At 39.9% G+C, this 27,818-nt stretch overlaps 1 protein-coding gene across 1 annotated transcript in view; it reads right to left on the bottom strand.

The window, feature by feature from the left end:
• LOC133620548 (inactive phospholipase C-like protein 1) overlaps positions 1-27,818 on the bottom strand; it is a 323,140-nt gene that overhangs the window by 286,866 nt on the left and 8,456 nt on the right. The window contains exons 4-8 of the mRNA XM_072915928.1: positions 21,842-22,016; positions 15,546-15,676; positions 10,583-10,734; positions 9,385-9,540; positions 1,602-1,781 (exon numbers count right to left, since the gene is read on the bottom strand). Of these exons, the coding sequence (XP_072772029.1) occupies positions 1,602-1,781; positions 9,385-9,540; positions 10,583-10,734; positions 15,546-15,676; positions 21,842-22,016 (794 nt within the window). The remainder of the gene's footprint in view (positions 1-1,601; positions 1,782-9,384; positions 9,541-10,582; positions 10,735-15,545; positions 15,677-21,841; positions 22,017-27,818) is intronic.

Genomic DNA, 27,818 nt, shown 5'->3' with positions numbered 1-27,818 from the left:
AGTGGATCGTGAGATCGACAGGCGGATCGGTGCGGCGTCTTCAGTAATGCGGACGCTGTATCGATCCGTTGTGGTGAAGAAGGAGCTGAGCCGTAAGGCAAAGCTCTCAATTTACCGGTCGATCTACGTTCCCATCCTCACCTATGGTCATGAGCTTTGGGTTATGACCGAAAGGACAAGATCACGGGTACAAGCGGCCGAAATGAGTTTCCTCCGCCGGGTGGCGGGGCTCTCCCTTAGAGATAGGGTGAGAAGCTCTGTCATCCGGGGGGAGCTCAAAGTAAAGCCGCTGCTCCTCCACATGGAGAGGAGCCAGGTGAGGTGGTTCGGGCATCTGGTCAGGATGCCACCCGAACGCCTCCCTAGGGAGGTGTTTAGGGCACGTCCGACCAGTAGGAGGCCACGGGGAAGACCCAGGACAGGTTGGGAAGACTATGTATCCCGGCTGGCCCGGGAACGCCTCGGGATCCCCCAGGAGGAGCTGGATGAAGTGGCTGGGGAGAGGGAAGTCTGGGTTCCCTGCTTAGGCTGCTGCCCCCGCGACCCAACCTCGGATAAGCGAAAGAAGATGGATGGATGGATGGTAGGAAAGCAATTGGTATATAAAGTTTTCAAAATCCCTTAAGTATCTTTTTTGTTTAATTAAGTTAAATGTTGTTTTTTTTGTTTAATGTATGTCTAAAATTGTGTTGATATATCACTTTAATTAATTTGTATTTTGTAATTTAAAAATCCAATACAACTATCTATAATTAGTATTGTTCTATTGATTTTAATGTACAGTACAGGCCAAAAGTTTGGACACACCTTCTCCCTACTCAAAGTGTTTTCTTTATTTTCAGGACTATTTACATTGTAGATTGTCACTGAAGGCATCAAAACTATGACTGAACACATGTGGAGTTATGTACTTAACAAAAAAAAAAGTGAAATAACTGAAAACATGTTTTATATTTTAGACTATGTCTCCCGGCTGGCCTGGGAACGCCTCGGGATCCCCCGGGAAGAGCTGGACAAAGTGGCTGGGGAGAGGAAAGTCTGGGCTTCCCTGCTTAGGCTGCTGTCCCCGCGACCCGACCTCGGATAAGCGGAAGAAGATGGATGGATGGATGGATGGATGATATTTTAACGGTAATGTGTTAATAATTTCACACATAAGTCGCTCCTGAATATAAGTCGCAACTGTGACTTATAGTCCGAAAAATACGGTACTGATACCACCCTTGGTATCAACACTACCGATTTATGGATCGATCTGTCTTCTCCTTACGAGTGTCTGGCAGTGGCCGATAAACACCAATAGAGGAGTCCAAAAGTTGTTAAATTTAAATTAAAACTCTACTATGCAAAGCGAAAGCCATTTATCAACAACACCCAGAAACACAGCAGGCTTCGCTGGGCCCGAGATCATCTTTAAAATGCTAAAAAAAATTAAAAAAACCTGTGTTCTTGTCTCTCATAATGACTGTGAACGGAAAAAAAAAAAAAAAGTGCAGTTCCCCTCGAAGGACTGTTCCCGGGAGAATCAAAATATGAGACACGGTTCTCATCGACGCCCAACCCTACAGACCTCCAAAGTGGAAATAAAAAAAGCGACTTACTTCCTGGTGTTCTCGTTCTTCAGCAGCGCCTTGGCCTGCTGCTCGCTAATGATGGTGGCCTTGACCTGCGGCGGGTTCATGTGCACGTTCAGCTTGCCTCCCACGAGGAGGCGAACGGTGGCGGCAAACTTGGTCTGGGTCTTTAGCACCTGTGGAGGCTGCTTCTCAATGATGAAGGTGCTGCGGAGGGAAGAAGTCGTGCCAGTCAACCCAAAGAAGCAAAATGGATCAAAAAAATATATTCCTTATTATATCTTGTTGAAGGAATATTATAGAGCAGATCTAACCCGCCACATCATTTTAAGAGGCCCAGGAAATCATCTTTCTTGCGCATTGCGATTCGTTCTTTTAATTTTTAACTGCATGCAGTTACATGATGAAATACCGTATTTTTCGGACTATAAGGCGCACTTAAAATCCTTTCATTTTCTCAAAACTCCACAGTGGGCCTTATAACTCGATGCGCCTAATGTACGGAATCATTTTGGTTGTGCTTACCGACCTCGAAGCCATTTTATTTGGTACATAGTGAAATGATAAGTGTGACCAGTCACACATAAGAGATACGTGTAGACTGCAATATGATTGCAATATGACTCAAGTAAACAACACCAACATTTTACATGTTCCATTGATAATATAGAACATTACACACGGCGCTCAAAAATCCATCAAAATGTTTTAGTACGACTTTGGTAAGCTATGAAGACGCACCACTTGATGGATTGTACGAGTATTATTATGGTGTGTGTGTATAAGGTAAGACATATTATCTTCAGTTTTGTTTCGCAATATTATGCAAAGGCAACTTTTCTTACCTTCTGGTACCTGCTGATCTGTATTTTGGATCTGCATAAGTCATACTTGCCAACCTTGAGACCTCCGATTTCGGGAGGTGGGGGGAGGGGGGTGGGGGTGGTCGGGGTGGGACGGGGGCGTGGCTGGGGGCTTGGCTAAAAGGGGAGGAGTATATTTACAGCTAGAATTCACCAAGTCAAGTATTTCATATATATATATATATATATATATATATATATATATATATATATATATAAGAAATACTTGACGTTCAGTGAATTCTAGCTATATATATATTATATATATATATATATATATACATATATATTTATTTTATTATATATATATTTTATTATATGTATATATATATATATTAATTTTATTATATGTATATATATATATATTTTATTACATATATATATATATATATATATATATATATAAAATAAATACTTGAATTTCAGTGTTCATTTATTTACACATATACACACACATAACACTCATCTACTCATTGTTGAGTTAAGGGTTGAATTGTCCATCCTTGTTCTATTCTCTGTCACTATTTTTCTAACCATGCTGAACACCCTCTCTGATGCTGCATTGATGTGTGGCACGCACAAAAGTGCTTTCATCAAATGCTCTAGATGGCAGTATTGTCCTGTTTAAGAGTGTCACAACATTGCTGTTTACGGCAGACGAACTGCTTTACGGTATACAAAAACGTGACTGCTGTTGTGTGTTGTTGCCGCTCTGGGAGGACGTTAATGAAACTGCCTAACAATAAACCCATGAGGACCTGAGTCCGCCTGAATTTCGGGAGATTTTCGGGAGAAAATTTGTCCCGGGAGGTTTTCGGGAGAGGCGCTGAATTTCGGGAGTCTACCGGAAAATCCGGGAGGGTTGGCAAGTATGGCATAAGTCCTGAAAATTTGCTCACGTCCGCTTTTGTATACCGTGACGACACCGTAGTCGATACACTCCTTCTTTTTCTCTGTCTTCTTGTTATGGGACATTCAACCTGCGCTGTTGCCATTTCTAATATAAAGTAGTGTAAAGTTCTTACTTATATCTGTCAGTAAACTCGCCATGAAAGCGCTAAAACATACCGGTGTAGTGAGTTGACATTATTCACCCAAGGAACTTTAGTTGTTAGAGTTATTATTATTATTAGAAAGTAAGATATTCTTCATCTCAGTATGTTAATAATGACTGAATTAATTAATTACATATTACAAAATGGTTGTGTATACTAATTCACAGATGTTATTTTATTATATAAAAAGGTCAGTAAATGATTCTATATATTTGTAAACGCTCTAAAGTGGGAAAGGGGTGGGATTAAATAAGCTTTGCTTCTTCCTACTCCTTTTCGGACATGATCAAAAGTGAAATTATATGAAATTGTGATGTTTTATACTGTAAGTGTGTTCGTGTTCGAAATAAACTAAAAGAAAGAAAGTTCCGGTCGGATCGTTTTTCACGAAACACATTTCCGGTGTTGTTGTTGCACTAGTGAGCCACTAGTTATTGATTGAAGTAAAGTCTGAATGTCATTAAAACAGTTAGCTCCATCTGAAGAGACGCTCAAAAAAGCTACTTGAAGATGATCTGTAAAACATAATCTATTATATTCTATTAAAAGTTGCAAGAATATCTTTGAATTTAAAAAAGAGTTACAAAAAGAGACAACTAGAATTATATCAAACTGATTTTTCATTTTGATTGGACGTGTCATTGTGAAAATGCTAAACGAAAATTATAAAAGTATGTTGGAGTTCGGGTGTTGGTGGAGGGAACAGTTATCAAGTCATTTAAAATTATTTGTGTTAAAAAGGGGGCAGATAAATATAAGAATAGTATTCTTTAGGGATGTCCGATAATATCGGACTGACGATACTATCGGCCGATAAATGCTTTAAAATGTAATATCGGAAATTATCGGTATCGGTTTCAAAAAGTAAAATTTATGACTTTTTAAAACGCCGCTGTGTACACGGACGTAGGGAGAGGTACAGAGCGCCAATAAACCTTAAAGGCACTGCCTTTGCGTGGCCCAATCACGTAATATCTACGGCTTTTCACACACATAAGTGAATGCCACGCATACTTGGTCAACAGCCATACAGGTCACACTGAGGGTGGCCGTATAAACAACTTTAACACTGTTACAAATATGCGCCACACTGTGAACCCACACCAAACAAGAATGACAAACACATTTCGGGAGAACATCCGCACCGTAGCACAACATAAACACAACAGAACAAATACCCAGAACCCCTTGCAGCACTAACTCTTCCGGGACGCTACAATATACACCCCCCGCTACCCCCCAGCGCCCCTCTCAACCTCCTGATAGTCTCTCTCAAGGAGAGCATGTCCCAAATTCCAAGCTGCTGTTTTCAGGCATTTTAAAAAAAATAATGCACTTTGTGACTTCAATAATAAATATGGCAGTGCCATATTGGCATTTTTTTCCATAACTTGAGTTGATTTATTTTGGAAAACCTTGTTACATTGTTTAATGGCATCACAACAAAATTAGGCATAATAATGTGTTAATTCCACGACTGTGTATATCGGTATCTGTAATTAAGACTTGGACAATATCAGAATATCGGTAAAAAAGCCATTATCGGACATCTCTAGTATTCTTTCATCTGCTCCTTTCTGATCATGGAAATGTATAAGAAACAAAAAACAATGAAAGTGTGAACTGTTCGTGGCTTGTGTATATGCATTTTCACGAAAGGAATTAGAAAAAAAAATGAATTAATTAATCTATGCAACATTTTGACCAAAGAACCACCATCACATGTTATGTAGACCACAAGGAAGTCTTTTACATTTAGAAAAAAATCATAATATGACCCCTTTAATGCGTCTTTTGTATGAAAAAAGACCTGAATACACCCACTCATCAGCAGTGTGCCTTTTAATCCGGTGCGCCCTACGGTCCAGAAAATATGGTAACCTTGGTTCATGTGCATTGAATCACTAAGGGGAAAGTACAAGTGGCTGTAATGAAATGTTAGTAATACAATAGACTCTAATTAGCCACTTAAAGGGGAACATTATCACCAGACCTATGTAAGCGTCAATATATAATTTGATGTTGCAGAAAAAAGACCATATATTTCTTTAACCGATTTCCAAACTCTAAATGGGTGAATTTTGGCGAATTAAACGCCTTTCTAATATTCGCTCTTGGAGCGATGACGTCACAACGTGACGTCACATCGGGAAGCAATCCGCCATTTTCTCAAACACCGAGTCAAATCAGCTCTGTTATTTTCCGTTTTTTCGACTGTTTTCCGTACCTTGGAGACATCATGCCTCGTCGGTGTGTTGTCGGAGGGTGTAACAACACGAACAGGGACGGATTCAAGTTGCACCAGTGGCCCAAAGATGCGAAAGTGGCAAGAAATTGGACGTTTGTTCCGCACACTTTACCAACGAAAGCTATGCTACGACAGAGATGGCAAGAATGTGTGGATATCCTGCGACACTCAAAGCAGATGCATTTCCAACGATAAAGTCAAAGAAATCTGCCGCCAGACCCCCATTGAATCTGCCGGAGTGTGTGAGCAATTCAGGGACAAAGGCCCTCGGTAGCACGGCAAGCAATGGCGGCAGTTTGTTCCCGCAGACGAGCGAGCTAAACCACCCTGGATGTCTTGGCTCACATCGTCCCTTATGCCACCGAAGATGATCAAGAGAAGAATATCGACCCTAGCTTCCCTGGCCTGCTGACATGAGGGTATGTCTACAGAATATATTAATTGATGAAAATTGGGCTGTCTGCACTCTCAAAGTGCATGTTGTTGCCAAATGTATTTCATATGCTGTAAACCTAGTTCATAGTTGTTAGTTTCCTTTAATGCCAAACAAACACATACCAATCGTTGGTTAGTGTCATGTCTGTGTAATCATGTTTTGTTTTAGTCATGTCATGTTTTGTTTTGTTTAGTTATTGGACTCTTTAGTTTCTGGCTTTTCACTCCCTTGTCTTGTTTCCATAGTTACCCATTAGTTTCACCTGTTCCACGTTTGGACTCATTGTGCACTCTTGTTTGTCACCATAGCAACCCATTAGTTTTCACCTGCCCTCACGACTCACGCACCTGTCTTTAATCATGTCACTATTATTTAAGCTTCCAGTTGCCAGGATGTCTGTCTGGCGACATCATACCCCTGTCACACTCTGTTTACCTCTGCGTACTTCATGCCCTGTCCAAGTAAGTTTTTTCGATTCATGCCACAGTTAGCGACGTTCATGTCCTTAGTTTTTTGCCCACGTGCAAGTATTGGTTTCATTTGTCAAGTTTGTACTTCCGCCTTGTGCGCACCTTTAGTTTGTTCTTTTTGTTATAGTAAAATTAAATATGTCTTCACCTTCACGCCATGTCTGGTCCAAATGTTCATTTGCACCACGGGAGAACAAACCACGCCATAGTCCAAGTCCTGACAGATGAACTTACTTGGACAGGGCATGAAGTACGCAGAGGTAAACAGAGTGTGACAGGGGTATGATGTCGCCAGACAGACAGCCTGGCAACTGGAAGCTTAAATAATAGTGACATGATTAAAGACAGGTGCGTGAGTCGTGAGGCAGGTGAAAACTAATGGGTTGCTATGGTGACAAACAAGAGTGCACAATGAGTCCAAACGTGGAACAAGTGAAACTAATGGGTAACTATGGAAACAAGACAAGGGAGTGAAAAGCCAGAAACTAAAGAGTCCAATAACTAAACAAAACAAAACATGACATGACTAAAACAAAACATGATTACACAGACATGACAGTTAGAAGGCGATCGCCGAATTCGTCCTCGCTTTCTCCCGTGTCGTTTTCGTCGGTTTCGCTTGCATACGGTTCAAACCGATATGGCTCAATAGCTTCAGTTTCTTCTTCAATTTAGTTTTCGCTACCTGCCTCCACACTACAACCATCCGTTTCAATACATGCGTAATCTGTTGAATCGCTTAAGCCGCTGAAGTCCGAGTCTGAATCCGAGCTAATGTCGCTATAGCTTGCTGTTCTATGCGCCATGTTTGTTTGTGTTGGCATCACTATGTGACGTCACAGGAAAATGGACGGGTGGTTAAAATCAGGCACTTTGAAGCATTTTTTAGGGATATTGCGTGATGGGTAAAATTTTGAAAAAAACTTCGAAAAATATAATAATCCACTGGGAACTGATTTTTAATGGTTTTAACCCTTCTGAAATTGTGATAATGTTCCCCTTTAAAATGAATGCAAATGAGGCAAGGACATTGTGGAGGGAGGTGTGGCCAGCGCGCCTGCAGGAGCAAAGGTCACCGCCTCTGTCTACGGTGCTGAGGACAGAGCACCATCGGATAGGGGCGGGGCATGGGCTGACGGCGAGACACAGCTGGCAGGTGACTAGATTTCACGGGTGGTACGTGTTAATCTAAGCATCTGATTGTCTTTAACAGTAAGCGGCCGGAGAGCAGGAGGAGAGAGAGGATACGGACGTGGCTGAAAAGTCGCGTCCTGCTGGAGAGAAAACTTGTGATAAAACCTATGTACATTAAAACTTTGTTCAACTTTGCACGCCTGGCTCCTGTGAAGTGTATGTCAGTGGAACCGCTAGGAAGCGACTTCCACAGACGTCATCTAGCAACTTTTAGAACAGCCAGTCAAAGACAAAAAGTTACTCTTTTTAGTACGTCATTTAGTGTAATGGCAGCAGTAACCTACATGTTTTATTTTTCAATTTGTCGCACTTTTATTGTTATTATTTTTATTTTGCACTATTTTTTTTCAGCTCATTCATTATGTTCTTTTTTTTTTTTTTTTTTTTGCTGTATGCTTTTTTAACCTGTAAAGGACTTTGGTTCAATTTAAAAGTTGTAGTAAACGTTTGAGTTTGAGTTTGAGTTTATTTGGAACATGCAAGCATACAACATGATACATCACAATCTCCAGTTTCTCTTTTCAACATGTTCGAAAAGGAGTAGGAAGAAGCAGAGCTTATTTAATCCTACCCCTTTTCTTTTACATAACAGTTGCTAAAACTTTTGTTCACTTCCTGTTCTCAATTTATTCACAATATACCCCATAAGTAATCACAATAAAATAAGTAAATAAATAATAATTGGTGAAGTAAGTTAGATTTCATATGTTGAGATAAGTAAGATTATTTTGTGAGTGAAAGAATGAAAGAATGGATGAGTTAAATAAATTCAGAATGTTTATCATGGTTCTTCTTCTTTGTACTTTGTAAACACTTTAAGTTTGAAGAGTTTCTTGAAGTGGATCATATTAGTACATTGTTTGATTGCTTTTCTTAATCTATTCCATAATTTAATTCCACATACAGATATACTGAAGGTCTTAAGTGTTGTACGTGCATACAAATGTTTTAAATTACATTTCTCTCTAAGATTATATTTCTCCTCTTTTTTTGAGAAGAATTGTTGTATGAACGTGCTAGAAGGCGATCGCCAAATTCGTCCTCGCTTTCTCCCGTGTCGCTGGCTGTCGTGTCGTTTTCGTCGGTTTCGCTTGCATACGGTTCAAACCGATATGGCTCAATAGCTTCAGTTTCTTCTTCAATTTCGTTTTCGCTACCTGCCTCCACACTACAACCATCCGTTTCAATACATGCGTAATCTGTTGAATCGCTTAAACCGCTGAAATCCGAGTCTGAATCCGAGCTAATGTCGCTATAGCTTGCTGTTCTATGCGCCATGTTTGTTTGTGTTGGCTTCACTATGTGACGTCACAGGAAAATGAACGGGTGGTTAAAATCAGGCACTTTGAAGCTTTTTTTTAGGGATATTGCGTGATGGGTAAAATTTTGAAAAAAACTTCGAAAAATATAATAAGCCACTGGGAACTGATTTTTAATGGTTTTAACCATTCTGAAATTGTGATAATGTTCCCCTTTAAGCCATCAACATGGGACCTCAGGTCCAATCATTGAATTATTACCCCGCAGCACACAGAATGATCTACCTGGTGACCAAGGCTGAGATGATGTCTGTAATGGTGCTGTTGAGCTCATTCAGGAGGTCTTCAATGGGCCCTGGGATGGGCAGCTGTTGTCGTAGGTGCTCCGCCCTCCGAATCTGCTGCCTGTTCTGCCAGATTGTTTCCGCCAGCTTCTCGCACCTGAAAAACGCAGAAGAAGAAAAAAAGACGACAAATGTGCTTTTTAGTGCCTGAGGAGCCCAAAGCGAGAGACATGCCAAACTTTCCTCTCGCTCCGTCTCCTTAGGACAGAGGTCTGCAACCTGCGGCTCTTTGATCACTCTGATGCGGCTCAGCTGCATACTTGCTGACCCTCCCGATTTTTCCGAGAGACTTCCGAATTTCAGTGCCTCTCCCGAAAATCTCCCGGAGCAACCATTCTCCGATTTTCACCCGGGCAACAATATTGAGGGCGTGCCGTGATGGCACTGTCTTTAAAGTCCTCTACAAACTGTCGTCGCGTCTGCGTGCCGGCACAGTGTTGTATGCAACATGTAAGTGACTGCAAGGCATACTTGTTCAACAGCCATACAGTTCACACTGAGGGTGGCCGTAGAAAACAACTTTAACACTGTTACTAATATGCGCCACACTGTGAACCCACACCAAACAAGAATGACAAACACATTTCGGGAGAACACCCGCACCGTAACACAACATAAACACGACAGAACAAATACCCAGAATCCCTTGCAACCCTAACTCTTCCGGGCTACATTATACACCCCCGCTACCACCAAACCCCGGCCCCCCCAACCCCGCCCACCTCAACCGACGCACGGAGGGGAGCGGGGGGGGGGGGGGGGTTGATGTGTAGGGGTTTGGGTTTGATAGAATAGTTGCCCTAAATTTCGGGAGTCTCCCGGAAAAATCGGGAGGGTTGGCAAGTATGATGCTGTCAGTGCGTGGTTAATACATAGCACAAAGCAAAAAAAAAAATTGTATGCAGTGTTATTTCATTTTAAATTTCAAAAGGGTTTTGCGGCTCCCATTGTTTTCTTGAATTTGTGAAACGGGTCAAAATGGCTCTTTGAGTGGTAAAGGTTGCCGACCCCTGCCTTAGGAGCATATAAAGTTTGGGTATAAACTCAGCGGCAGTCCATTACGAGCTCGTAAAAAAGCGCTGACCTCGGCGCTCCCGACAAGACAGCGATCCCGGCGGGTGTGCGGAAACGGGACTCACCAGGACTGCAGGATGTCCATGCCCCCCTCCGGCGGGCCCCCGTTGCCCGCCAGCTGTTGCCGCCTCTTCCACTGAATCAGCTCGTCGTCCAGAATGATCGTCTGCTGCTTCCTCAGCAGCTGCAGTGTTTTCTGGTGCTTCTCTGCCAAGTCCTGGACGGGAACGACGAGAACAATGTGCATGTGTTCTTTTTTTTATATCACTTGCAATTTTCCATCTGAGTCTACTCACGCAAACACAAAAACAGACTGTGCCAAGATAAAAGCCAGCTATGCTTCTCAATTATTTTATGTCTTGACCCCCCGCCCAGGGACAAACATTTCCCCGACACCCCCTAAATTTACCGTATTTTTCGGAGTATAAGTCGCACCTGCCGAAAATGTATAATAAAGAAGGAAAAAAACATATATTAGTCGCACTGGAGCCCGCCCAAACTATGAAAAAAATTGTGACTTATAGTCCGAAAAATACGGTAATTAATATTAAAAAAGTGATGTGTATTTATTTATCTGTACATTCATTACATTCTTCATAAATACAACTGATGATGACTCCCTTCTTCTTTCCATTCATGTTACAAACTTCCTAATCTATTCACCTCGAGTAAGTACACATGTGCTCTTGTGTACTAATTAGAGATCGACCGATGTATAGTTTTCAGGGCTGATACCGATACCGATCATTAGTAGTCAATGAGGCTGATAACCAATATTTGTTAGGGTCCCTGCTATCACATGTTGATAAAAGTATAACATTTACATAATAAAAATCAACTACAGGCTTCTCAAATGCTGTAATAAATAAAGCACAAGTTGAGCATATGTCAGCATGTGGCCTCACTTTTAACTCTTTTTTTCAAACATTTATTTACAGTAAGTCATTCATTTGACTTAGTCATTATTTTGACCTAGTAAATATTGACTTACCAAGACAAAATAATGACTAAGTCAAATATGTCATTATTTTGTCTTAGTAAGTCAATATTTACGAAGTCAAAATAATGACATATTTGACTTAGTCATTATAGTCATATTGGCTCCAAATATACTAAGTATGTCATTATTTTTGACTTAGTAAATATTGACTTATTAAGACAAAAATAATGACTAAGTCAAATATGTCATTATTTTGTCTTAGTAAGTCAATATTTACTAAGTCAAAATAATGACATTATTGACTTAGTCATTATAGTCATATTGGCTCCAAATATACTAAGTATGTCATTATATTGACTTAGTAAATATTGACTTACTAAGACAAAATAATGACATACTTAGTATATTTGGAGCCAATATTCCTTTGCAGTAAAAGTTATTTAAACATGAATATGTTTCCTGAACATTTTTGACGGAAAAAAAAACAACTTCAGCCTTGTGCACCTGTTTCATATTCATGTTTAAATAACTTTTACTGCAAAGGAATATTGGCTCCAAATATACTAAATATGTCATTATTTTGACTTAGTAAGTCAATATTTACTAAGTCAAAAATAATGACATACTTAGTATATGTTTCATATTCATGTTTAAATAACTTTTACTGCAAAGGAATATTGGCTCCAAATATACTAAGTATGTCATTATTTTGTCTTAGTAAGTCAATATTTACTAAGTCAAAATAATGACATATTTAGTATATTTGGAGCCAATATTCCTTTACAGTAAAAGTTATTTAAACATGAATATGAAACAGGTGCACAAGGCTTAAGTTGTTTTGTTTTTTTAAGTATGTCATTATTTTGTCTTAGTAAGTCAATATTTACTAAGTCAAAATAATGACATACTTAGTATATTTGGAGCCAATATTCCTTTGCAGTAAAAGTTATTTAAACATGAATATGAAACAGGTGCACAAGGCTCAAGTTGTTGTTTTTTTCTGTCAAAAATGTTCAGGAAACATATTCATGTTTAAATAACTTTTACTGCAAAGGAATATTGGCTCCAAATATACTAAATATGTCATTATTTTGACTCAGTAAATATTGACTTACTAAGACAAAATAATGCTCAAGTAGTTTTTTTTTCTGTCAAAAATGTTCAGGAAACATATTCATGTTTAAATAACTTTTACTGCAAAGGAATATTGGCTCCAAATATTCTAAGTATGTCATTATTTTGTCTTAGTAAGTCAACATTTACTAAGTCAAAATAATGACATACTTAGTATATTTGGAGCCAATATTCCTTTGCAGTAAAAGTTATTTCAACATGAATATGAAACTGGTGCACAAGGCTTAAGTCTTTTTTTTTTTAAGTATGTCATTATTTTGACTTAGTAAATATTGACTTACTAAGACAAAATAATGACATACTTAGTATTTTTGGAGCCAATATTCCTTTGCAGTAAAAGTTATTTAAACATGAATATGAAACATTATTTTGACTTAGTAAATATTGACTTACTAAGACAAAATAATGACATACTTAGTATATTTCGAGCCAATATTCATTTGCAGTAAAAGTTATTTAAACATGAATATGAAACAGGTGCACAAGTTGAGCATATGTCAGCATGTGGCCCCACTTTTAACTCTTTTTTTCAAACGCTTATTTACAGTAAGTCATTCATTTGACTTAGTCATTATTTTGACTTAGTAAATATTGACTTACTAAGACAAAATAATGACTAAGTCAAATATGTCATTATTTTGTCAAAATAATGACATATTTGTCCTAGTCATTATAGTCATATTGGCTCCAAATATACTAAGTATGTCATTATTTTGACTTAGTAAATATTGACTTACTAAGACAAAATAACGACATACTTAAAAAAAAAAAAACTTAAGCCTTGTGCACCTGTTTCATATTCAAGTTTAAATAACTTTTACTGCAAAGGAATATTGGCTCCAAATATACTAAGTATGTCATTATTTTGACTTAGTAAATATTGACTTACTAAGACAAAATAATGACTAAGTCAAATATGTCATTATTTTGTCTTAGTAAGTCAATATTTACTACCGGTAAGTCAAAATAATGACATATTTGACTTAGTCATTATAGTCATATTGGCTCCAAATATACTAAGTATGTCACTATTTTGACTTAGTAAATATTGACTTACTAAGACAAAATAATGACTAAGTCAAATATGTCATTATTTTGTCTTAGTAAGTCAATATTTACTAAGTCAAAATAATGACATATTTGACTTAGTCATTATAGTCATATTGGCTCCAAATATACTAAGTATGTCATTATTTTGACTTAGTAAATATTGACTTACTAAGACAAAATAATGACATATTGGCTCCAAATATACTAAGTATGTCATTATTTTGTCTTAGTAAGTCAATATTTACTAAGTCAAAATAATGACATACTTAGTATATTTGGAGCCAATATTCCTTTGCAGTAAAAGTTATTTAAACATGAATATGAAACATTATTTTGACTTAGTAAATATTGACTTACTAAGACAAAATAATGACATATTTAGTATATTTGGAGCCAATATTCCTTTGCAGTAAAAGTTATTTAAACATGAATATGAAACAGGTGCACAAGGCTCAAGTTTTTTGTTTTTTCTGTCAAAAATGTTCAGGAAACATCAGACTAGTAAAACATTATGTGGCGTTAATGTTGTGGTTAATTTAGCACACCAAAAAAACATCAAGGGATTCCACAAACACCTTTATCAAATGTGTCTAAGACAGGGGTGTCAAACTCATTTTAGCTCAGGGGCCGCATGGAGGAAAATCTGTGCACACGCGGGCCGGACTATTAAAATCATGGCATTAAAACTAAAAAAATTATAATTTTCTTCGTCTTACTTTGGCCAAAAATAGAACAAACACATTTTGAAAATATTACAATACAAATATAGAAAAAAATCCATGAAGAAAAGAAGAAAGTGAATAAATGTTTATAATTGAATCATTTATGCAAAGAAATGTGTTTTCTTTTGTATAATTTTTTTAATGAATGAAGTAACGTTTATGACAATCTTTTTCCAACACACAATATAGAATGTGAGATATATGCGTGAGTTGTGGTCCTCTGTGTTTTTTAAATTTTGATTTCTATTTATTGTTTTAATTGGTTTTACCCTTTAAAATCGTTTTTAATCATATTTATTTTTATATTGTTTTAATATTTATTTATTTTTTGTTTTTATTCAGTCATTGGTGGAGCTAAGGATAATATTTGAATATTGATTTTAATATTGTTGTGCAGCACTTTGGAAACATTTCTGTTGTTTAAATGTGCTATACAAATAAAGTGGATTGGATTGGGTATAACAGGATAATGCATACATTTATCATTTGTTTTCAAAACACCGACAAAAAAGTGGGACTCCAAAAAATGTACTGTGGGACCTCATTTTGCAAATTCCTAGCACCAACACTGATGGAGTATTGGTGCGTGCAAAACAGCAGCAGGCGGCTGTGGCCTGTGGGCCGGTTCTAATACTAATCAAATATCATCCATAGATAATTCAGTTATGTTGCAATTGTTAAGAAAAAAGAAAAGAAAAAAATGCCGATATTAATATAGAGTACGTTAAAATTCCAAATATCGGCGCCGATATTCAGTCCGGAACCGGTGAATCTCTAGTACTTACTACTTCTACTGGTGAAACACTGCTGCCCCCTAGCTGCAAGCTCATATATCGTTCTGAATGAATACTAGAGCAGTGATTCTTAAACTGTGGAACATGTATTATTAATGGTACACGGGCTCCATCTAGTGGTATGCTAGAGAATCACCGGATTAAAGTACAGTGTTTTACTTTCCTATATTCAAACACAGTGTTACTGTTCAAACTGTGTGTAATGACAGAAAGACCAAAATATATTTGTTAATGACTACTCGGGCCTACTACACTCCTGTATTTTAATGTTGGTCATTATGGTGGTACTTGGAGAGCCAAGTTTTTCGGTACTTGGGTGAAAAAAAGTTTGAGAACCTCTGTACCTGAGTGTGAAGTTAAATAAGGAAAACATTGAAATAGTCCGTACCAGTCTGTACTTCTGTAGTGTGTTGGCCTCCCTGGTCAGCCATGCTTCCATCGTGGCTCTCTTGGTTAGGAGGGGGGGTTCTCGTAACTGTCGGTCAGCAGGGGGCAGTGTGGCCAGGCTGGATAACTGGGCTGGATTTACAGCAAGTATAGAATAGAATAGAATAAATTAGAATGGACTTTATTGTCATTATATTTGCATATAACGAGATTAAGGACTCCAATTTAAGGTGCGGTAGTGGAAACAAATATGGATTAAAAATAAATCACATGAGTAATAAAGATACAAAATAAGAATTGAAATAAACAAGACTACTATCCAATACAAACAATAAGCAATCCTGTACAATACACAAAACAATATAGAAAAAAACTGTACAATGTACATAACAATATAGAAAAAACTGTACAATATACAGAACAAAACAAGAGTACCGGAGTACCGTATTTTTCGGACTATAAGTCGCAGTTTTTTTCATAGTTTGGCCGTGGGTGCGACTTATACTCAGGAGCGACTTATGTGTGAAATTATTAACACATTACCGTAAAATATCAAATAATATTATTTAGCTCATTCTTGTAAGAGACTAGACCAGTGACGTGCAGTCACTAGAGGCAGGTGAGGCGGGGCCTCACCTGCCATCATGGAAAGAAAAAAAATGTAAAAAGAAAAAAAAAATAATTAAATTGTTATATGTATCCAGTGATTATACTATAAAGTTATTTTACATTTAACTTCACCAGTTTTAGATTATTTTTATTCAAAATTGCTGAATTTTCACATTTGCCGTTCAACTACTGAGAAGAGACGGTGCGGTGATCAGCAGCCAGTTGAGGCACGTCACTCAGTGCCTCAACATGGATTCCGGACACGGCTAACTGCTGGTCTGCTGTGCAGTGAGACTGTATTGTTATATGAATTATATTATACATTTCCATAGTTTAGTTAGCTGAGGTATATAATGTACAGTGTATTTTGTCAACAACTGTATGTGTGTAACGTATTTCTTGTACTGAGCGATCATAAAACGGCTGCAAAAGACGCACTGGCTGAGGCTCCAGTAATCCCTCCTCCTGCACCCCCGCCGTAGAATTGTTATATCAACTAAAGCCCACACTTAAACTTTCCACGTGCAAGATTGAATCTATTTAAAAAAGTTATTTCATAAGAAGCCAAAAAGTGCAAAAAAACAATAATGTTCGTGTTGGAGGAGTTGTGAATGACTGCAGGGACACAACATTAGGTACACCTGCAGACTGCAGGTGTATCTAATTCACAACTCCTCCAACACGAACATTTTTGTTTTTGCACTTTTTGGCTTCATATTAAATAACTTTTGTAACCTATTTTCATGGGCTTTCCTCTTTGTGATGTTAAGTTCCTGTTATGCGCTGTTATACAGTATATGCCTTGAGCTCTTATTTTGAAGGCGCTAAGAGCGGAAGTGATGACACGTTGCGGAGGTTTTTGAAAGAAGGTAAATAAAGTGGTCCTCGTGTAAACTGGAGCCTCCGTGTTTGTTATTTTGTAGTTTCATACAGTATAGGCCACATTTATAAACCCTCGGTTACACTTTTTTAAATAGATTCAATCTTGCACGTGGAAAGTTTAAGTGAGGGCTTTAGTTGCGGCGCATGGACTTAATCTATAAGTATAGGTAAGACCATAATAACGTTTTTTTTATTAAATGTGCTTTTTTGTGTGCTACAGTTTGTATGTGTAAAGTTAAAGTTAAGTTAAAGTAGCAATGATTGTCACACACACACTAGGTATAATGAAATTTGTCGTCTGCATTTGACCCATCCCCTTGTTCACCCCCTGGGAGGTGAGGGGAGCAGTGGGCACCAGCGGCGCCACGCCCGGGAATCATTTTTGGTGATTTAACCCCCAATTCCAACCCTTGATGCTGAGTGCCAAGCAGGGAAGAATGCTGGTATGAGCTTTTAAACATAACCCGTTAACTGCTGCCAATCAAATGGTGAATAAGATACTCTTTAGGGTTCATATGTTTGTAAATCTGACTGTGATGAAGTCAGTGCCTCACCAGCCATCAACCTCACCGCACGTCACTGGACTAGACATATAAGATTTCATGGGATTTAGCGATTAGGAGTGACAGATTGTTTGGTAAACGTATAGCATGTTCTATATGTTATAGTTATTTGAATGACTCTTACCATAATATGTTACGTTAACATACCAGCAGAGGTGGGTAGAGTAGCCAGAAATTGTACTCAAGTAAGAGTACTGTTACTTTAGAGATTTATTACTCAAGTAAAAGTAAGGAGTAGTCACCCAAATATTTACTTGAGTAAAAGTAAAAAGTATGTTGTGAAACAACTACTCAAGTACTGAGTAACTGATGAGTAACATACACACACATATCATATATATATATATATATATATATATATATATATATACACATACATTGATATATACAGTATATCATTTATATTTATTTATTTTGCCGTTTTTGTTTACATGTTAAAGGTGTTTTAATGAATATACATGCATGTTTAACACATATAGATTTCTTTCTTTCATGAAGACAAGAATATAAGTTGGTGTATTACCTGATTCTGATGACTTGCATTGATTGTAATCAGACAGCTGTGCTTAACGTCCACGTTTTCAAATGCAGGAGAAAAAAAGTTCCTCCTTTCTGTCTAATACCACATGAAAGTTGTTGGTTTTTGGTATCTTATTTGTCCAGCTTCCATATTCGTTTTCACACACTTTACAAGAAATACATTGGCGGCAAATTCCGTAGCTTGCTAGCTTGTTTGCGCTGGCTTTCGGAGACTCTTATTTTGAAAGCGCAGGCGCGATGGAGCGGCACTTTTATTGTGAAGACAGGAACTGTGCAGTCAGTCTTTAGGCTTGTGACGGGATGTACGTTTGAAATAAAAAAGTGTCTTTTTTCCTTCACACTTTTGATTGATTGATTGGAACTTTTATTATTAGATTGCACAGTACAGTACATATTCCGTACAATTGACCACTAAATGGTAACACCCCAATAAGTTTTTCAACTTGTTTAAGTCAGGTCATGTGACCGCCTGGCTCTGTTTGATTGGTCCAACGTCACCAGTGACTGCATCTGATTGGTGGAACGGAGTGAACGTCACCAGTGACTGTATTTGTTGAAACGCAGGCACTATGACAGACCAAAACAAACAAAGCGTGCATTAACAGATCGATTAAAATTAGTAGCGAGTAGCGAGCTGAATGTAGATAAAAGTAGCGGAGTAAAAGTAGCGTTTCTTCTCTATAAATATACTCAAGTAAAAGTAAAAGTAAGTTGCATTAAAACTACTCTTAGAAGTACAATTTATCCCAAAAGTTACTCAAGTAGATGTAACAGAGTAAATGTAGCGCGTTACTACCCACCTCTGCATACCAGGCACATTCTCAGTTGGTTATTTATGCGATAAGTTGATTGGCAACACTAAATTGGCCCTAGTGTGTGGATGTGAGTGTGAATGTTGTCTGTCTATCTGTGTTGGCCCTGCGATGGTGGCGACTTGTCCAGGGTGTACCCCGCCTTCCGCCCGATTGTAGCTGAGATAGGCTCCAGCGCCCCCCGCGACCCCAAAGGGAATAAGCGGTAGAAAATGGATGGATGGATGGATAACGTACACTTATTCAGCTTGTTGTTCACTATTCTTTATTTATTTTAAATTGCCTTTCAAATGTCTATTCTTGGTGTTGGCTTTTATCAAATAACTTTATTTTATTAACCTATCAAGTCATTTACAGGCTGAATCTTGGGCTCTGTGTAGCTTGGTTCCTATCTACCATCCCCAGCATGCCCACAACACTCGTAACTTAGATCTAATATCAGGTAAACATTGTTTACTGGCTTGTACCGCTTGAAGTGTTGTATGCAGGGGACCAAAGATTTGCAACCGGCTTAATGAGAGCCTCAAGATGCTGTATCCATTCTCCAACTTCAAAAAGAAACTGAAAACTTACCTATTAACCACCTATCTTTAAAGCCTCATGTGGGGTAGACTACTGTTGGGTTTTGCATGGTTGAATGAATGTATGTATGTATGTGTATGCTTGCTTTAGTACTATTATCTTGTGTCAATCATATAGCGTTGTTTTTTTTGTTTTTTTTTGTTGTTGTGCTTGCTACCATGTTTCATCATTCCATGTATATACTGTCCTCTGGACCCCTGTCAAAAGCTTCTTCTAGCTTATTTGGGGGACCCTTTCACGTACCAACATCTTTAAATGATGACATTCACTACTATTGTAATTGTTACATGGTATTGTGAATAAAAAAAAACTTGAAACAAATACATTTCCCCAAAAAATGCGACTTATATATGTTTTTTTCCTTCTTTATTGTGCATTTTCGGCATGTGCGACTTATACTCCGGTGCGACTTATACTCCGAAAAATACGGTAATAAAGTAATCAGTGTCGGACGTAAAAAATAAATAAATAATTAATCGCTTTTCTAAGAAGCTTTTAAAAGGCTTTTTTTTGTGCTTTTCTTCATCTAAGTGGGAAAAAAACAAGTGAGATTTATTTTTGCTGATGTTGTCAATTTACAACATTTAAACAGGAACTGCACTTTTTTTGAAATGTTATCTATCATTCACAATCCTTATGTTGTCAGCTAACAAATGAGTCAAGGGGAGTTGCTCTATTCTGCCTATAAATTGCTCTAAAAAACCCCTCCAAAATCCTCCAACATTGTTTTATATACACGCTGTAAGTAAATATGTAATGTAGCAACAGGCACATTCATAATAACATGTAATATTTATGTGTTTTGCTCATTTTAAGCATACGGCGGCACATTAATTTCAATGACTTTCCTTTTTCCTTCAACAACACTACTAATCATGGCAGACTTCATGAGAGACAATAACAATTACATTGGGACAAATGATGATCCAGAACCTTATCATTTTGAGCCTGAATATAAGGAGGATGATCTACAAAAGGGGTGTCCAAACTTTTTGACTGGACTAAAACAACAACAAAAAAACAAAACAAACAAAAAAAAAAAAAATATATATATATACATACCTTCTCATTCAATGTGTTTTCTTTATTTTCATGACTATTTACATTGTAGATTGTCACTGAAGGCATCACAACTATGAATAAAACCTCAACTAAAAATAATATAGTTTCTTCAAAATAGCCACCCTTTGCTCTGATTACAGCTTTGCACACTCTTGGCATTCTCTCGATGAGCTTCAAAAGGAAGTCACCTGAAATGGTTTCCACTTCACAGGTGTGCTCGAAGCTCATCGAGAGAATCTGTAATCAGAGCGAAGTGTGGCTATTTCGAAGAAGCTATAATATAAAACATGTTTTTACTTATTTCACCTTTTTTTTTGTTAAGTGCATAACTCCACATGTGTTCATTCATAGTTTTGATGCCTTCAGTGACAATCTACAATGTAAATAGCCATGAAATAAACAAAACGCATTGAATGAGGAGAAGGTGTGTCTAAACTTTTGGCCTGTACTGTATATATATATATATATATATATATATATATATATATATATATATATATATATATATATATATATATAAATAAAAAAATGTGTTTGACTTTATATCAACTAATGGCCCTGAAGTTTATCGAGAGATTTAAGTGTATATATATACAGTATAAAGGGACAAGCGGTAGAAAATGGATGGAAGGTTATATATGTACAGTATATATCAACATTTTTCAGTGTGCGGTCCTCATTGGAAAAAGTTTGGACACCCCGATTCTATTGTATTAAAGTTCATAAACCTGCTCAGTGGCCTAGTGGTTAGAGTGTCCGCCCTGAGATCGGTAGGTTGTGAGTTCAAACCCCGGCCGAGTCTTACCAAAGACTATAAAAATTGGACCCGTTACCTCCCTGCTTGGCACTCAGCATCAAGGGTTGGAATTGGGGGTTAAATCACCAAAAATGATTCCCGGGCACGGCCACTGCTGCTGCTCACTGCTCCCCTCACCTCCCAGGAGGTCAAATGCAGAGAATAATTTCGCCACACCTAGTGTGTGTGTGACTATCAGTGGTACTTTAACTTTAACTTCATACAATATTCAGTATTTAAAATGTAGGTTTTCTTTTTAAAAGGCATGTTACATTTTAAAATTGTGCTGGTTTGTGTGGGCCAAGCACCAATTAAAATGATTCTCAATTCATTTCAATGGAAAACGATGATTTTGAGATACAAGCGTTTTGAGTTACAGAACCAACTAAGCTCGTAAGTTGAAGTACTACTGAAGCCACGTGTGGTCCGGTTGTCCTGATTGTTGTCTTACCCTGGATGCGCAGGCTCTCCTGGTACTGGATGATGAAGTACTCCTGGTTGTGCTGGAGCTTGCGCAGGTCGTTCTCCGTGTCCTGGGTGAGCCGGCGGAGCTCCTCGAAGGCTTGGTTGATCTGCTGGTATTTCTGAGACATGCTGTCCATCAGGCCGCCTACGGGGGAGCTCGACTGCTGACGCACCGGAAGGAAAAAAGAAAGAAGGTTCAATATATATATATATCAGTGACGTGCGGTGAGGTTGATATTGGTATTTTATTTGAACTAAGCAAAATTATCTGCCAATAGAACAAGAAAATTCGGCTTGTCAAGACTTTCCAAAACAAGTAAAATTAACCTCAATGAACCCCAAAATACCTTAAAATAAGTATATTCTCACTAATAACAAGTGCACTTTTCTTGGTAGAAAAAAAAAAGAGACCTTTTTGCTCAATATGTTGAAAAATATTCTTAAATTAAGTAAATGCTAGTGCCATTATCTTGACATAATTATATGCGCTCGGCATTGCATTTCTTGAAACCAGCAAACTTATACTAAAACTAGTTTATTGTTCTTAATGGAAAGGCAACCGCTTGTTACTCTCGGGGTCTACTAGCCGCTCAGGCAAATCATATGGTCTAAAAATGCATTTTTCCATCGATAACATGACATCATCGCACCAAGTGCGTGCTCTTTCAGTCAATTAGTGCGCATATATACAGCCCGGCCCCCGGCCAAAACATTTTTCATTGTCATTTTGAAGAATTCATCTGAATGTGGATGAACTATTTCTGTTCAAAATTGTTAGAAATGTCACATCTTAAATGTTTAAATATTAACTGTCCGTTTACTGTACTGTGCCAACTGTACTACTTTATGAGTACAAGTTTTCTATTGTTTCATTGAAAATAAAACAGCAAAGTCCATTTGGCTGTCATCTGTTTTAATTATGAGACACAATTCTGTCAAAGTCATGATTTTTTTGTTCATGCTTGAAATAAGAAATGATTACTTTGAAAAAGTAGTTTTATACTTGTGAGTGTTGATGACACAGCTTTGCAACAGTTGATATTCTAGTTTCAAGCATGTTTTACTCAATATAGATCATCAAATCTCAGCAACAAGCTGTAACCTTCGTCTTGTGTTAGGGTCGGCACTGACCCGTTTTAGTTTTTAAATGCATAAAAGAACCACATAAATTTATTTTTTTGCATCAAGGCTTTTTGACTTTGTCAGGAACCTCTATTTCAACAAAATAATAATTATTAGGGATGTCCGATAATGGCTTTTTGCCGATATCCGATATTCCGATATTGTCCAACTACAGTTGTGGAATTAACACATTATTATGCCTAATTTGGACAACCAGGTATGGTGAAGATAAGGTACTTTTAAAAAAAATTATAAAATAAAATAACATAAATAAATTAAAAACATTTTCTTGAACAAAAAAGAAAGTAAAACAATCTCTGAGCTGCCACCTTAACGTGGTAGAGGAGTTTGCGTGTCCCAATGATCCTAGGAGCTATGTTGTCCGGGGGCTTCCATGCCCCCTGGTAGGGTCTCCCAAGACAAACAGGTCCTAGGTGAGGGATCAGACAAAGAGCAGCTCGAAGACTTCTATGGAAATGCAAGAACCGAGACTCAGATTTCCCTCGCCCGGACGCGGGTCACCGGGGCCCCCCTCCGGAGCCAGGCCCGGAGTTGGGGCACGATGGCGAGCGCCTGGTGGCCGGGCCTGTCCCCATGGGGCCCGGCCGGGCACAGCCCGAAGAGGCAACGTGGGTCCCCCCTCCAATGGGCTCACCACCCATAGCAGGGGCCATAGAGGTCGGGTGCAATGTGAGCTGGGCGGTAGCCGAAGGCAGGGCACTTGGCGGTCCGATCCTCGGCTACAGAAGCTAGCTCTTGGGACGTGGAACGTCACCTCGCTGGGGGGGAAGGAGCCTGAGCTAGTGCGCGAGGTAGAGAAGTTCCGGTTGGATATAGTCGGACTCACCTCGACGCACAGCAAGGGCTCTGGAACCAGTTCTCTCGAGAGGGGCTGGACTCTCTTCCACTCTGGCGTTGCCAGCAGTGAGAGGCGACGGGCTGGGGTGGCAATTCTTGTTGCCCCCCGGCTCAGAGCCTGCATGTTGGAGTTCAACCCGGTGGACGAGAGGGTAGCTTCCCTCCGCCTTCGGGTGGGGGGACGGGTCCTGACTGTTGTTTGCGCTTACGCGCCAAACAGCAGCTCAGAGTACCCACCCTTTTTGGATTCACTCGAGGGAGTACTTGAGAGTGCTCCCCCGGGTGATTCCCTCGTTCTACTGGGGGACTTCAACGCTCATATTGGCAACGACAGTGAAACCTGGAGAGGCGTGATTGGGAAGAATGGCCGCCCGGATCTGAACCCAAGTGGTGTTTTGTTATTGGACTTTTGTGCCCGTCACGGATTGTCCATAACGAACACCATGTTCAAGCATAAGGGTGTCCATATGTGCACTTGGCACCAGGACACCCTAGGCCGCAGTTCTATGATCGACTTTGTAGTTGTGTCATCGGATTTGCGGCGCCATGTTTTGGACACTCGGGTGAAGAGAGGGGCGGAGCTTTCTACCGATCACCACCTGGTGGTGAGTTGGCTGCGATGGTGGGGGAGGATGCCGGACAGACCTGGCAGGCCCAAACGCATTGTGAGGGTTTGCTGGGAACGTCTGGCAGAGTCTCCTGTCAGAGAGAGTTTCAATTCCCACCTCCGGAAGAACTTTGAACATGTCACGAGGGAGGTGCTGGACATTGAGTCCGAGTGGACCATGTTCCGCACCTCTATTGTCGAGGCGGCTGATTGGAGCTGTGGCCGCAATGTAGTTGGTGCCTGTCGTGGCGGTAATCCTAGAACCCGTTGGTGGACACCGGCGGTGAGGGATGCCGTCAAGCTGAAGAAGGAGTCCTATCGGGTTCTTTTGGCTCATGGGACTCCTGAGGCAGCGGACAGGTACCGACAGGCCAAGCGGTGTGCGGCTTCAGCTGTCGCGGAGGCAAAAACTCGGACATGGGAGGAGTTCGGGGAAGCCATGGAAAACGACTTCCGGACGGCTTCGAAGCGATTCTGGACCACCATCCACCGCCTCAGGAAGGGGAAGCAGTGCACTACCAACACCGTGTATGGTGCGGATGGTGTTCTGCTGACCTCGACTGCGGAAGTTGTGGATCGGTGGAGGGAATACTTCGAAGACCTCCTCAATCCCACCAACACGTCTTCCTATGAGGAAGCAGTGCCTGAGGAATCTGTGGTGGGCTCTCCTATTTCTGGGGCTGAGGTTGCTGAGGTAGTTAAAAAGCTCCTCGGTGGCAAGGCCCCGGGGGTGGATGAGATCCGCCCGGAGTTCCTTAAGGCTCTGGATGCTGTAGGGCTGTCTTGGTTGACAAGACTCTGCAGCATCGCGTGGACATCGGGGGCAGTACCTCTGGATTGGCAGACCGGGGTGGTGGTTCCTCTCTTTAAAAAGGGGAACCGGAGGGTGTGTTCTAACTATCGTGGGATCACACTCCTCAGCCTTCCCGGTAAGGTCTATTCAGGTGTACTGGAGAGGAGGCTACGCCGGATAGTCGAACCTCGGATTCAGGAGGAACAGTGTGGTTTTCGTCCTGGTCGTGGAACTGTGGACCAGCTCTATACTCTCGGCAGGGTCCTTGAGGGTGCATGGGAGTTTGCCCAACCAGTCTACATGTGCTTTGTGGACTTGGAGAAGGCATTCGACCGTGTCCCTCGGGAAGTCCTGTGGGGAGTGCTCAGAGAGTATGGGGTTTCGGACTGTCTGATTGTGGCGGTCCGCTCCCTGTATGATCAGTGTCAGAGCTTGGTTCGCATTGCCGGCAGTAAGTCGGACACGTTTCCGGTGAGGGTTGGACTCCGCCAAGGCTGCCCTTTGTCACCGATTCTGTTCATAACTTTTATGGACAGAATTTCTAGGCGCAGTCAAGGCGTTGAGGGGATCTGGTTTGGTGGCTGCAGGATTAGGTCTCTGCTTTTTGCAGATGATTTGGTCCTGATGGCTTCATCTGGCCAGGATCTTCAGCTCTCACTGGATCGGTTCGCAGCTGAGTGTGAAGCGACTGGGATGAGAATCAGCACCTCCAAGTCCGAGTCCATGGTTCTCGCCCGGAAAAGGGTGGAGTGCCATCTCCGGGTTGGGGAGGAGATCTTGCCCCAAGTGGAGGAGTTCAAGTACCTCGGAGTCTTGTTCACCAGTGAGGGAAGAGTGGATCGTGAGATCGACAGGCGGATCGGTGCGGCGTCTTCAGTAATGCGGACGCTGTATCGATCCGTTGTGGTGAAGAAGGAGCTGAGCCGGAAGGCAAAGCTCTCAATTTATCGGTCGATCTACGTTCCCATCCTCACCTATGGTCATGAGCTTTGGGTTATGACCGAAAGGACAAGATCACGGGTACAAGCGGCCGAAATGAGTTTCCTCCGCCGGGTGGCGGGGCTCTCCCTTAGAGATAGGGTGAGAAGCTCTGTCATCCGGGGGGAGCTCAAAGTAAAGCCGCTGCTCCTCCGCATCGAGAGGAGCCAGATGAGGTGGTTCGGGCATCTGGTCAGGATGCCACCCGAGCGCCTCCCTAAGGAGGTGTTTAGGGCATGTCCGACCGGTAGGAGGCCACGAGGAAGACCCAGGACACGTTGGGAAGACTATGTCTCCCGGCTGGCCTGGGAACGCCTCGGGATCCCCCGGGAGGAGCTGGACGAAGTGGCTGGGGAGAGGGAAGTCTGGGCTTCCCTGCTTAGGCTGCTGCCCCCGCGACCCGACCTCGGATAAGCGGAAGAAGATGGATGGATGGATGGACATTTTCTTGAACAAAAAAGAAAGTAAAACAATTGCTTCAGCAGCACATTTCTGGTGCTGTAGTTGTATAAAATGTCTCAAAACGTCATCAGGAGTCCCGACACAACCTAAAAATGGAAGAAAAAAAGGTTTTACGGAAACATTTTTTTGCTAAAATGTCGTAAGGGGGGACCCTTATGAAAACTTTTAAAAAAAACTACTTGCTTCAGCAGCACATTTCTGGTGCTGTAGTTGTATAAAATGTCTCAAAACGTCATCAGGAGTCCCGACACAACTTAAAAATGGAAGAAAATAAAGGTTTTACGGAAACATTTTTTGCTTAAATGTCGTAAGGGGGGGACCCTTACGAAAAATTCAAAAAAACGGACTTGCTTCAATATAAAAACAGTTACATAGAAATTAGTAATTAATGAAAATTAGTAAAATTAACTGTTAAAGGTTAGTACTATTAGTGGACCAGCAGCACGCACAATCATGTGTGCTTACGGACTGTATCCCTTGCAGACTTATTGATATATATTGATATATAATGTAGGAACCAGAATATTAATAACAGAAAGAAACAACCCTTTTGTGTGAATGAGTGTAAATGTGGGAGGAAGGTTTTTTTGGGTTGGTGCATTAATTGTGTATCTTTTGTTTTTTATGTTGATTTAATAAAAAACAAAAAAAACAAAAACGATACCGATAATAAAAAAACTATACCGATAATTTCCGATATTACATTTTAATGCATTTATCGGTATCGGACATCTCTAATATATATATTTTTTTCCACTAAATTAGAAAACGCTCTGGTTGAAATTATGACCTTGGTGTTGTTAGGGTCGGTTTCGACCCAATTGTAAAAATAAGATTATAAAGCAATACTTAGAGCCAAAACTGAACACACTGACGGCCAGCTCCTCTCCCAATCATGTGAGCTTTAGGGGATTCTCATTTTACCTTGTTATCCAGTACAAAAACAAACAAAGACTTTTAATTATTTATACGATTCTCTTGAGGTTCATTTTACCATTGTTTAAATTGAAATCGAGTGGTATACTGACAAAAAAAAAAGGCCCAATGGCCCACACCAAAAATATTAAAACCAATATTTTCATGGATAAGGAAGCCTAACAAGGTAACCAAGAGATGAGAAACAAATTGGATGATTGATACTGT

The sequence above is a fragment of the Nerophis lumbriciformis genome, linkage group LG24, assembly GCF_033978685.3.
Source record: "Nerophis lumbriciformis linkage group LG24, RoL_Nlum_v2.1, whole genome shotgun sequence".
Classification (NCBI taxonomy): Eukaryota; Metazoa; Chordata; class Actinopteri; order Syngnathiformes; family Syngnathidae; genus Nerophis; species Nerophis lumbriciformis.
This window is presented reverse-complemented; position numbering and strand designations above follow the sequence as displayed.